A 13,641-nucleotide genomic window follows, 5' to 3' on the forward strand; every position below is an offset into this window, starting at 1 on the left:
CACTGATAGCTTAGCTGGTTATGTTTTAATTCAAGTTAAACATATATCTAACCTTATCTTGCACATAAATGACTTAAAGGCACTAAAAACCTATTTTGTGATTAGAGTCCTGCATGATCACGCTATTCTCTGCCAAGGCAGTTTTAGTTATTTCATATTGAATGTTAATTTCTCCTTCCTCTTCTGACTGATTTAAAATGAAGTGATTGAAGTGATGTCACATGCTGCTTGGCACCAATCAGAATTTAGCAAACTCTTTGTGGTTTGTTTGGTCAAACAGTGGATACTTAGGCTGAAGGTGAAAAAAGAAGTGCATTTATTATTCAAACTGATAACTTAAAACAAAAGAGCAAAAGGGAAGATCTGTCCAAAAAGCCTTTTTACACATGATTTACATATCACATCCTTGACTCAAATTTTACTATTTTAAAGAATATTTTTATACACATTATACACTGAGAGAAAAAAAGAAACAATTAAAACAAACTTCATACAATGGCAAAAAGGAATGGTAACCAAGCCAATGCATCGTGTAATTCAACTCACAATGCAAAATGGTGGTAAGGCAAACGCAGTCCTGACTGAATCACTGCAGGTACCGTCCTCTCCAAGCAGACAGACAGCAACTTTGAATGAATAATGATGCTAGCCCATTGCCTGTATACATGCTGTTTTTGTCAATTTTAATAATATTGCAAGACCCCCTTAGAATTTCTCATACAAACACATGGTCAGAATGTACAAATATATTTTCACTTATAAATTAATTCTATTTTAAGTTAACTGGTAGCTGAATTAGGTAGCTAATCCAGCAGGTTCTCCAAAGGTCCATGACAAAACACAATTTTGGAAGATAAGTCAATACAACTTAAGGTTAACTCTGAGAGGAAGAAAAGTGTTTCCAAAAAAAAAAAAAAAAACATCTGTCCATCTGAGCTGATGCTGAGGGAGATCAAATGTCCCCTCACTGCATAAAAGCTTAGGCAATGCAAAGTGGAAAAATGATGGGAAGAAACACAGACGGTCTCATTCTTTCAACAGGAAGTCCTTTGCCACTATTCAGATGAAAGCTATGGAAGCTGTGCCTGGTAAGCATGTGAGACACTAGGAAAAACAATAAAAATGTGGTACTCAGAAGAGACTGATTAATACTTCTATCAGAGTTTGGTATACATACACCAGCCACTAGTTGCACTTCATTTCGCACATACGTCCTCTCAGTGATTTCTCTCAACCACATCTTGCTATCACTTTTTGGACTTTCAGCATTTAGGATTTTGCTCCACAGGATCACCTCAACCCTTCCCTATATTAACGTAAATCTTACTGCCAGGAGACAAAACGCTTTTTGGTGGTCTCACCAGAGATAATAAACACTATTGCAGGCCTACTTTCTTCACTTCAGTTCCATAAGCACTATTCTTAGAGAAGATACACTCATAGATTGTTTGATTGGTGACTCTCTGTAGTTCAACAGCATCAACAAATATCAAACAAGTGGAGTGCATCTGGAACAAGAGCAGGTGAGAATAGTTGCTGCCGCATTTAGTTTTCGAATTACTTCTGACAGTCATAAATAGATGATGTGTGTCATCGGAGGTATCCCTGAGGTGGTCTGGCCACATCTCTGGTGCTCCACAGTGCAAGGATGTTCCAGCTTTGCTCTGAACTTAAGTAGGCCTAATACTAAGAACTGTAAAATGTTGGGTTTTTGTAGAGGGAACTGGATGGCAACAGAAACAGAAGTTGGCGAGACGCTGATTCAAGTTTGCTTGAACAATATTTTTAAGTCCAAAGGATGTTTGTGGTGATGAGAAGAGGAAGCTCTAGTTGTTGGGGATGCTCTGCAGATATGTGAGGATGTGCTGGATCTTAACCAGGCGTTCTTTGAGGCTGGTCATGGAGAGGACAGAGAGCTGGTAGCGTGGGTCGATAGGCAGAACAGCCAAGAGCCACCAGCAGCAAGCTGGACCATTAGGAGTAGCCTAGAAAAGAGGAGGAATGTTACAAGATATCTGCTACATCTGATTTTTTTTATGTGTGTGTAACAAGCATCACGAGCAAAGTCGGCTTCCAACAATCAATGTCTTAATAGCTCCTGTGTGACTACATTCTTGCTCATACCGTTCATTTAACAGCCCAAGATCTCACTGCTCTTGTGTCTGCCCTCTTTTGACATGATTTGTAAGAGCTGTGATGAAATCCATTCACCTAAACTAATCTGTGAACAAAAACTAAAAATACAGATTTAACTTTAACATTTCTACACTTTGGACTGTAGCTACTTCAGAGATACAGCATAATAAAGAGAAGTACTGATTTTGCATTGACGTAATTTTGAAAGGTACTTATATATATATATATATATATATATATAATACTCTACAACCCTGGAGAAAATTCACACACATAAATGACCTTTACGGTAATCTGCCTGAGGAATGCGTGTCTGCGTCAGAGTCACACAGCTGAAAAAAAAAATCCCTGTTTCCTTGAATCAGAGAGCCTGAGCCAGTTACAAAATGTGCTTAACGCCAAGAAGGATTTGAAGTGAATGATTTTATCTTAAATTACATTAACCAAAGAATTACTGTCAGTAATTTTGGTGGTGTCAACAGCACCAAAAATCATGTTCAATTCTTTGCTGTTTCAGCATGTGTGCACGTGGTAAAGTTGGGGATTCTCTGCTTGACACTCTTCTGACGCAGCAGGGCCGCTGGGATTAGGTTTGAAGCACCCATAAAGCTCTTTAGCCTGTTCTGTCAATAGACTCCGCCCAGTGGTTGTCCTAAGAGGGAAGCTGTAATCCCTTTCAACACTGCAGGCTGCGTGTTGGTGCCAGAGCTGTGCATACACAACAACTGTGTTCCGGTATTACGACTTCTGAAGCAGGTGAATCCACGGTAATGCAGCGTAAACGGCAAGCATGTCATGAGATGATCCAGATTTAGAATAACAATTTGCAGGGTTGCAGTGTCAGACGAAGTAATGACAACTTTATAAACACTGTAGCAGTTGGATGAAAATTACTGCCTTTAGTAGAGCAATAATAATAATAATGATAATAATGTATTGATTCATGTCTTTGCTGATCTGTATATCTGGTTATTTTCAAAGTTGTGATAACCATATTTAACAGAATCGGCACCGCCGTCTGTTAAGCTGTGAGATGCTGCCAACTCACTGCTGCATTTTCACAAATTAATCTGCCAGACAAACTATATGAACAGATGGAAATGCAGCGACGCTGTGCTGAATGTTCACCTGGATGTCAGCTTCACGTTCCGGCATTGGCCCAAAGTGCTGCAGGATCTGGTTGTGGAAGCGGATCTTGAGGTTCTGGAACCATACACGGGCCTGCTCATACACTGCATCATGCAATTCTTGTAGTCTCCTTAGCTCATCACTGTCCTCCACCTAATAGATAAGAATCAATTACTTTATCAGTCATTCTGGGATTATTTAAGTTTTATAGATTCCAATGAAACAAACTGGAAATGAATAAATACTTAATGTTAAAATCCAATTTACTTAAAATCACATCCACCTAAAATCAACCCCCGTAGAATTTAAGCCTAGAGAGTATCATTCATGTGTTTCTCACCCTGATATCCTCCAAGTGCTCAATGTCAGCAGTGCTGTAACCGTCCTTCATTCCTCGGGACAGGACTCGGAAGCGTTTTCCTCCAATAGTGTCCACCACTGATCGTCCATCAGGGAGGAAATGAACACTCCTGATGATCAACATGCAGCCGTAATCTACAAACCTGTAGGAAAGGGCACGATAGTTTATTTGGACTATAGAGATTTTGCAGTGTTAGATCCAGTGATCCCTCTGTAATCAGAAGATCTACGAAAGACTGTAAGTGGTTGATTACGTGCTTAAATTTACTGGCTAACGGCTACTGCCCTAAAGGGAACCTCTTTTGTCAATATGCAGAAAAGTCTAGTTTTATCCAATATTGTGTATATTGTGCTTTTAAGCTTACCCTTTCTGGGGATCATTAATACACATCCCGAACTGCCGCGTGCCTGTTTCCATGCAGCGGCGAATCATGAGGCGGTAACGTGGCTCGAAGACATGCAGTGGGCAAGGCACGGTGGGGTAAGCCATGGTACACACAAAGATAGGCACATTCTTTGTCAGGCTGCACAGAAAGAAAGCAGCATTTTGGACCTTTAGTGAACCTGCCACATACAGAAACAATCTGATGATCAAAGTCAGTCAGGCCACAAATACTTACTCGGAGAGCTCTCTGGTCTCCTCCAGATGAGTTTTAGTCCTCTCTGCATACTCCTGACTTAAATACTGTTTGATCAGCTTGTCCAAGATAGTCGTGACCATGTATTTCCTACATGCTAAATACTGGAGAGACCAGGATATGAGTTAATGATTAAACAAGGAAGCAAGGAACATAAAATTTTCATTAGCCAATTAAGATATCCAGATCCAATAGATGCCAAGACGGCTCCCTCACCTGTTTCAGGCTCTCTTTACATAAGGGACACTGGGGTGTATGGTCCAAGCAGCGTTCCAGGCAGTTTTTACAGAAGGTGTGGCCACATGGTGTAGTCACAGGCTCATAAAACAACCTGTATTGATTACAGAGATGCATTTATTCTGAACGTCTCTTCTACAAGCAAAAAAATGTAATCTGCAATGCACATTTCATGGCAAATGTATGCATGAGACCCACTAGTGAGCAATTTTACCTCATGCAGAGAGAGCACTCAAAGTCATTGTGGTCCACCAGGTCCTTGGAAACATTTCTGCCTGTTTTAGCTTTGGCAGTCTGGTGTTTGGAGCTTTTTGCCACACCTTAAGTCAACCAGAGAGACGAAAAGATTTCACAATGAATCTCCTAAACATCAACATCGACACCATTATATATTTTATTGAGATAGGATTAATATTAGGGTAGGGAATACACAGCACAGCACAGATGTCTGCAATGTCAAAGTAACTTTCATTTTATGCAACATTATTACTATATGTTTTGAGTTCTTATACATGATACTAGTGTGAGCACAGGAGTTAACAGAGATTTAGTTTGGAAATTACAATGCGGGGGAATGGCACTGACCTTGTTTTTTATATTTGCTACTTCCTCTGTCAACCAGACAGGGCTCTGTGTCTGACACTGACAACTTCCTCTTCAGGAGACTCCCCTTCTCTTGGTCCCCCAGCTGAGGTGCAGAGCAAACTCTCTTCAGCCCCTCCTCAGTACAACAGGAACCATGCATTCGTAGCGAATGAGCTCGGCTAAGACCAGGCCTCTCCAGGCTTTCCCAGCGTTTCTGAATAATCAAAGAGGAGAAAAGGAAAATGGTTCCTTAGAAACATGTGGTGGCAAAAGCATTGAATCATCCACCAATAGATTATGTGCTATCTTTGTTCAATGTGCTAGTACCTCCTGGTTGTCTGGAAGATGGTGTGCTGAGGCAGCGCGGACCTGATGTTGGTGTTGTCTTTGCACCGGGCTCTGTGGTTGAGCTTGGGCATCAGACACGAGGGTTTTACTGCGCAAGTGAGGCGACGTGTTCTGTGTTGTTTCCCTCAGGCCAACCTTGACGTTCTCATCGGCTGGGGAGAGCAGGTCGCACAGGATCTGTTTAAAAAAAAAAAAAAAAAAAGAAAAAAGAAAAAAAAGCACTTCATCATCTGAAATCAGTGTCAACAACAATACATGCATGCATTTGTCCTTATTTGTCATATTTTACTTCAATAATCAATCAGGTTGAGTCTTGTCTCGATGGCATCTTATAAAATTGAATTGGACTACTAGATGTTGGTGTCTCTTTAAATATTTGCTCTACATTACATTAGGTAAACACTGACTTGCACAAGGTGAAAAGAAATAACTCCTGTGGATAGATTTTCCTAAGCCTTCGCATTTGAGAGGTTAAGACTTTGGGATGCACAGAATTAAAGAGGGAAGCATAGACATTTTGTCTTCTTTGCACAAAGAAGTTAATGACAAAAGATTAAACTACACAATGCTGTAAATCCAACAAGCCTAGTCATGATAATGTCACTGGCAATGTGGGGTGAAAAGAGACAGTAACCTTGTGCTCTTTAAAACAGATACCACCATAACGTCATTTTGAACTCAGTATATGTAACAAGAGACCCTCAATCTGTCTCCCCAGGAAAGTTCAAGTTTGCAGGGCTTAACTTTGGTCTCTGAAATAAAGATAATTCTAAACATAGGTACAGCTAACGATGCCACCATGATGGAAGCTGTTGTTTTCAATTGCTTTCATTGGCTGTTTTCATCAATCATTACTACAGAAAAGGCCAGAGACTGTAAGTGTAATAGATGCAGCCTGTCTAACTGAGAGTGTCTCTCACGTGTCTATTTCGAGATCAGAATAATGGGGAATCCAGACATGCTGTCAATACAACCAGCAACCTTTAACAACAGGTCAATACTTTATACCAAGTGAAAACAGGAGATGACTAATGTGATTATGTATGCTTCGTTATACAACGATGATTCAGAGATTATTTCACAAAATTCATGTAACAGCTTTACCAACTGTAAGTAACATTGTTTCATCTCAGTATGGACCTAAACTTAAGCACGTAAAGGTATGTAGCACTGTATACATGAGTTAACTGTGTGTCACTTACGTAACGACAACACTGGTCTGTCTCATAATGTTATTAAAAACAGTTACCCAAGACCTGACCCACTAACCACCTTCTAAGAACAGTTCAGTGATCATGATCTTGATAACCTTTGTGGCTTAAGAAAGCTTAAGTATAAATTCTTATTTATTTCCTTAAAAAAATAAGTGTTTCATTTTACTTAAACTTTTTCATGTGTAATCACCATGTATGGTTGTAATAGTGTATTTAACATTTACTTAAAAACTGTAAAAAGTACCAAATGCTCATGAGACAAATTTGCATCCATTTTCTGTGAAGCAATCTGCAAAAACTGGATCTTTTTCCAAATTACATTGACTAAGATATTTATTTGTTTGTTTGATTGTTTCCGGAAACAAACGGTCAAAGAGAGGTCGGGAAGCCACAGACTTATACAGGACATGATCTAAATCCTGTTAAAGACACAGAAATAAAAGGGATGTTGTCATCAGGACACCCCTAAAAGGCCAACATCTCTACATTAAAATGTTTATTTAGCCATAAAGCTTAAGTGTGGTTTTTAGGTCCAAGCCATGAAAAAAAGAGGGCTCCATTAAGTCAGTGTAGTATAATAGCAAGTGCGAGCTATGAAAGCTAAAGACATAGCTTTATTCAATAAAGACCATGATGTTCAAAACTATCCAGTCTAAGAGTTAAGACATTCATGTAACTAGATTCTTGGAAGCAATGGTAGAAACTAGCTAGCTCCTCTAGCCCACTTGCAAACACTTCCAGCAATCTAATCATAAGTTCTTTCTCTTACCTTTTCCACTTGTCTTTTAGCCGAGGGGAAGTCCTCATCCACAGCCAGGCAGTGGAGGAAGAACTGGAGAGACTCTTCATCTTGGCCCATCTCATGCAGCACCATAGCTTTCCTAAACATAGCCTGAAAGTGCACGGAGGAAGAAGAGATGGAGAGAAATCACACTTCTGTATCAGCGTTTATGTATGTATGCATAAGAAAAGTCTGGATTCCAAATCACGCTAAACTCTTTTAAAACATTTGGACAGAACACACATTGCACTTCTTTAACACAAGCGAGAGATGCAGCTTTTTCTAAATGCAATATTTATATACTATTAAATAAATCAATGTTCTTTTAACAATTATGCAAGTGCTAGCACATAATATTCTTTGCAACACAAATAAAGAGTATCCTAGGCTTCAACCCAGACATTCGGTCTCCTGTTACTGATGTAACAGCCATTACTCGCTCTGACCTTAATCACTGCATTCTCAGTTGTGGTCTAGAAAACTTTCTTTAGTCATGATACTCTTTTGTAACTTATTTACCCTACAGGAATGCCTTTAATACAATACTAAAAATAGCGGATCGTTAAAAATAAGCCTTGTAAACAAACAAACAGGCTCATTCGTTGGCTACAATTCAGTAACGATGGCTGCCAAGACTTCCAAATCAAGAATTAAAATGAATTTTATTCTACAACAAAACAATCAAATTAATACACAAGATAATGCATATCTGGTATCTGTAAACTGGCCTACAATTAACTTGTGACTAGAATCCAATGACCCAACTAATGAAGAGCTCCATGTCTGTGGCTTTGAGGAGAGCAGTATTAAAATACACCTTCTCTTAATAACGGACCAGCACACCAGACTGAACAGATGCCAGACTCTACTCTGTAATATAAACAGGTGTGTGGGCATGCATACATGGCCTGGCAAGACCACAATTCTTATAGCACCAACAAAATATCTGTCAATAAATCTGATGTAATCATATTTATATTATCCTTTCATCATAAAGTTATACAGTGACCACACATCTAAATAGCAAATTTTCAATACATACTTAAAATTCCTATTGCATGGGATGACAAATTACTGCAGTATAATTTGGTGACCTACTTCAGCAGAACAACTTGACTGGAGACAAAACTCAGTGTCCTCCAAAGCCAGACGGTACTGTTTGAGAGCCGAGTACGCCTCTGCTCGAGACAGTCGTGCCACCGCTGTTGTCTCTGAATCTGGAGAGAAGTGGAGAGGGAGGAGAAAATTCTTTATTCTCTATATGAAAATGTTTGTCTTTGATTAAGTTTCTAGAAATATTGTTTTGGTTTAAACTGCAAAGACTGCAGAACAAGGACTATAAATACCGGTATATAATCTAACATAATAGCCAACAATGTCATCAAGACAACATGACTACAACAGCACTTTCAGGAAAGGTTAAAATATTTAGAATAATAATTAAATATAATACTGGCTGATTTTTTTTTCAGGCATTTGGCATTCATCTTATTACTCAAAAATGTCAATTTGTTGTGAGCAAGTCTCAACCTTTTTGAATCAGTCTGTCCTGCAGACACCACAGACTAATGGACTCAGTTAGTAGATATTAGGTTTATCTACATTCCATCAAAAATTCAGCAAGTTTTATGTTCTTCACTGAACTGCCATTTTTCAGCACACGGCACACCATCAGTCCACGTAATTTATTACCTTTCACTTAGACACATGGGATTTAGTTCATTTTTCTGGTGTGTGTCAGATTCTAATGTGAACAGGACCACGGGTGGTCTGTCTAGACATGATAACACCTGTAGACCTGGAAGTTTCCATGCTGTCTCTCAGGCTGTCCGCAGCACTGAAGGCCAGCACTGTCAAAAGCAGGTGGTCTGTCTACAACAGTAACATAAGCAACAATGTCAATTCACAGTCTTGTCAGGACACTAGTTATCCTCATTGTGCCTTTAAATTACACAGGTTACTGCTTTTATTTCCTTTTCAGATAATTTTGGAATTTTGACCTTTAATGAACAGTCTGTACTAAAGAGATATCTTGCAGACATAGCTTGAGTTACAGAGGTCAGCATGGATACAGCAAGGTTATGCGTGTTATATCATTTGACCTGAATACCATCGATGTAAGCTACGATAAACCAGGTGAAGGTTCCATAACAATTTTCCTGCCATAGCGTCAGACCACCAGACCATTTGTCAGGGTGTGGGATGGGAGATCAGATGTGAAAAAAAGACTACTTCTCTTGCAAGACAGTATCATACCCATAATGCAACAAAACATTGCAGTTGGGACTTGTAGTTACAAGGTCAACAAGATCCAACTAAAAAGCAGGCCATGATAACTCTTAACCCCATTTTTATTCAAGAACTTTTCAGTGAACATGCAGGCAGTTTCCAGCTTAATTCATGAGAACACCTGGGCATTTAGTGCCTTGCTGTGACCAGTGCTGTCAGTGGTATAGGAACCAACATTTTCTGCTTTTATTCACTTTCACTCACTTATGAAAGCTTTACAGCCACAAACCACCAGTTACTGGCTTGTTAGCTCTAAATTATCTGCCACAGAAGTAGCATTGTTTCTCTCGTTGCATAACGTCAGAATCTCTTACAAAAGCTAACTCACTTGCTGGCTGTCTTATCTGGACACCCAGCTTCCTAAACGGACCCAGAAAATTGTATATTTCGTTTAAAATAAAGGTGAAACCGTGGCTTGTTGTGGCTATATTAATTACAAAATTCAAATGCCCACCCCACCCCCCTTTCTAAGTTATAAAACCTGGCCCAATATGTGTCATGACCTGCCTTATGCAACTTGCACATAGCGCGCATGCTCACCCTGAGAAATTTCGTAAGCAGGACAGTCTAGGTCACACTACAGATCGGCAGCAGTACCACACGAGGGGATAATAGTAACGGTATTCAAAATACCGGTCAGTAGAACCTGATCCACTTAGGTCCCTGGAATCCACTGACAACAAAGACTAAAATGGTATCATGTATATGTGATGTTAGTTAAATAACATTTCAATAAATGACACTTTTCCTATCATCCCCACTGAGCGTGCGCACCACCAGGTAACACCCCCTTCTTCTTTAAACATGGACGTAAGGTTAGATTATCAACACTTACCACAGCGAATAACATCGGTTGCTAGCGTCACAGCTTCATGGTAGCATTTTCTTACACACAGCTCGTTGACTTCACTAAGTGTTTTCGACCTCTTCAGCTCGTCAGGGAACCATTTATCGAAAAGTCCGCACAGAATTACATTCACTTTCTCCTCACCCGTAACGGTTTCACTGCACAGCTTACATTTGGACAGCAGCCGTTGTTGTAAACACCTTTTACAATACGAATGTCCACAACTTATGGTCACCGGTTCACCTAAAAAGCTACGGCAGTTGGGGCAGTCAAACACGGGCCTATCGTCCCCGGAGCTGGCCCCTGCATTCCGACTCTGGCCCGAGAGCGCGTCTTGTCCCGCTGCTTTCTTCTTGAAGTTACGGAGTATACAATCCACGAAAGTGCTTAATTGTTCAGGCCGGACGGGGCCATACCGCAAAGCCAACGAAAACCAGTCAATGGCTTCTTTGAGGCAGTTTTGCGATGCTAGAGCGTTAGCTTTTTGTAGAACAAGTTGATGGTGGTCCTCTTCTTCGGAGACGTTGTCCGAGTCAGCACCAATGAAGAAGCCACTTCTCTCCTCAACCGCGTCCTCCATTTGCTCTTTTAGCGACATTGTAGCGTCAACAAAAACATTACGTCGACTTAGGTTTTCTTCTGTTAACGTATCTATACATTTCTACAGCTGCCGCGGTCCAGCACAGTAGGGTAAACCGACTTTCTCACAGACACTCGTTTGTTACATAAAAAAAAAACACAGTCACATGAACACCGAAGTCGTGCTGTGATTGGTCAGAACGCCTCGGTTACAAAACGTGCTTTCCAAAGTTTCATAACTGCGGAAGAGACGCAGTAAAGTTGAGTGAGCGTGACAGATTTCAGCCCTCCCATACGGAACCGACTGAGCTCCACCTGAGCTCTTTTAGGCTGCTATTATGGTATAAAACAATGAAATACAACAGACGCACATAGCGTAAGGCTTTGCTGATATGTTTATCAGAAATTCGCAATTTTTCAAAGGTGTCAGAAAACATGACTAGAATACCTTTTCACAAGTGGTTGTGTAAGAAGATTTTGTAACACCCTCTAGTCTCAGTTTTATGTAATTCATTTTGTGCTCCCTAGCTGTGCCTAAGCCATTTTACTGCCACTTTAGATCACACGTTTGACATTATTCTTCATAACTGTCTTTGCTGCCTTGATAAAATACCATGTATCTCCTGTTTGTGTTAGTAGAGCCTAAATTTGGAGCAAAAACAGTAAAGAATGAAGTCAATGTGATGGCTGAACCACTTATTGACTTATAGTCAATATTGTGCCAATACTGTGTGATAGATTTAAATGAAAATGTCTTACATAATTAACCTTTCACTTGCTAAATATGAGTCAAATGAAAAAGTCTTGTACCTTGACCTGCATTACATGCAGGAAATTGAGGTAGATCTCTCAAAGGCCCAGACCACAAGCACTTTTCACCCATAAATATCAGTCATCAACACCATATACACCAATGTGTCCATATGAACAAAATTCCCAACATGCAGTGATTAAAAAATATATTTTCCATGTTTTGGTAGGTCATATGCTAGGCTACATTTCTTATACATCTTGCTCGTCTTGTCTGCTAGTCTATGTGTTCTCCAGCTAATTTTTCACTGTGGTGCAGGGAACTGTTTTCTATTCTGTTTTTTCAATGTCATGCTGTCACACTGATTGACTGACTGGTGCGGAGGGCAGGATCTGTGGTGGGCACAGAGCTGGACTCTGTAGTGTCAGTTGCAGTAAAAAGGACCCTGGATAAGATCCTGTCCATCCTGGACAACGCCTCCTACCCTCTGCACAGGACTCTGATCAGTCAGAGGAGTGTGTCCAGCACCAGGCTGCTGTCTCCGACCTGCTCCACAAACAGACTCAGGAACTCATTTGTCACCCTGGCAAATAGACTAAGAGATTATACAGTACTATAAACTAGTTATAATGTATTAAAAGCATGTTTATAATATATTATAGATGTGGATTTCATGTAACATGTTACAGAATTATTGGTTATCATAGTTATTTTAATCAGACAAATCACTTCAGTGATTATTCTGCCCCCTGAAAAATGGAAAATGAAAACACTTAGAAATAAGACAGATATGTTTTGGTGTGTTATCATATCATATTAATTTTATGTGTTTAAAGGAGTGTCAGCATAGCGTACAGTCTGAAGAACGGAGATGTGTTTTGGGTGAGCATGGTGGTGTTAATCCAGAAGCACCACCAGAGGGCAGTGTTGAACTGTTAAACTTAACATTAGTTGTCACCCAGAGTCAGTTCAGTGACCCCTTGTGTTTTGTCTGGGATTTTCATCAAGGCCTGAGCTGAATGTTTTATCTCTTGTGTGCAGGCTAAATCAGAAAATATTCAAAGGATATCAGATAAACATCTTGAACTGCAGTCAGAGGAGGGTGTACGCTGTGGTGCCTCCCAAAATGAATTTGTTCAGTTGAATTTTTAGTCTTTCCTTGTTTGTGCTATTTTGACTCTTGGTTTTCTGTTTCACTAAAAATACAAAATTGGATGTACGATCAGCCATATTTAGATTGTGATACGACATCTGTGAAGTCTAGATTTGACCCTGTTGCATTTGGCACACTGGTGATTAGGTCATTAAAACAACTAGACTGTCTGACTGTGTGACTGTATGTGTGTGGGTGTGTAGGTACATTCTGTTCATATTTAAGTATACACTGACTCAATATCTTGGACAGACAGTTTGAGAACTTTACTTTCACCCATTGGAATTTCTGGAATATTGAGATATGATGAAGAATGATATTGGAGGGCAACTGGAGAAACACTGCCTGACTAAATTTTTGTCCTCCTTTTCTGTGTTGACTCTTAAAACATGTTATCATGATGACATACTGTTTCTGTTGAAACAACAATACCACAAGTAATTCACCAGAGCATTTCAATCCACATGGAGGTATGTGACCCAGGGCTCCTGCAAGATGTTTGGCACGCCTGTGGGACTTGTGACCAGGCATGAGGTGATGACCTGCTCATGTTGATGCAGATATCGGGGCTTTTTTACCGCAGGATAAGATGCAA

General features: G+C 39.9%; 1 protein-coding gene across 2 annotated transcripts; it reads right to left on the reverse strand.

Moving 5' to 3' along the window:
* Positions 1–299: 299 nt before the first annotated feature.
* On the reverse strand, positions 300–11,300 carry lonrf1l (LON peptidase N-terminal domain and ring finger 1, like). 2 transcript variants are annotated; one of them, XR_006845572.1, is made up of 13 exons: positions 10,552–11,300; positions 8,526–8,644; positions 7,416–7,538; positions 5,412–5,609; positions 5,085–5,298; positions 4,714–4,819; positions 4,479–4,593; positions 4,245–4,366; positions 3,990–4,148; positions 3,605–3,767; positions 3,265–3,417; positions 2,125–2,234; positions 1,762–1,985 (listed from the first exon to the last, which is right to left on the reverse strand). XR_006845572.1 is itself a non-coding variant. In XM_046414264.1 (12 exons), exons 1-12 carry the CDS (start codon positions 11,159–11,161, stop codon positions 1,827–1,829), a joined length of 2,241 nt encoding a protein of 746 aa, XP_046270220.1. In that variant the 5' UTR covers positions 11,162–11,300; the 3' UTR covers positions 300–1,826. The 2 variants fall into 2 exon arrangements, 1 of the variants encoding a protein (XP_046270220.1); XM_046414264.1 differs by lacking the exon at positions 2,125–2,234 and having other exon boundaries at positions 300–1,985.
* Between the last annotated feature and the right edge of the window lie 2,341 nt (positions 11,301–13,641).

This window comes from Scatophagus argus, chromosome 2 (assembly GCF_020382885.2).
Source record: "Scatophagus argus isolate fScaArg1 chromosome 2, fScaArg1.pri, whole genome shotgun sequence".
NCBI lineage: Eukaryota > Metazoa > Chordata > Actinopteri > Scatophagidae > Scatophagus > Scatophagus argus.

What these genes read in the sequence shown, in the direction of transcription:
- lonrf1l (XM_046414264.1), bottom strand. Translation starts at nt 11,161, where the DNA reads ATGTCGCTAAAAGAGCAAATGGAGGACGCGGTTGAGGAGAGAAGTGGC. An exon ending in GTAAAGAGAGCCTGAAACAG is followed by an intron (nt 4,367 to 4,478) that starts GTGAGGGAGCCG and finishes TGGTCTCTCCAG; the next exon opens with TATTTAGCATGTAGGAAATA. An exon ending in AACGTGAAGCTGACATCCAG is followed by an intron (nt 1,986 to 3,264) that starts GTGAACATTCAG and finishes CCTCTTTTCTAG; the next exon opens with GCTACTCCTAATGGTCCAGC.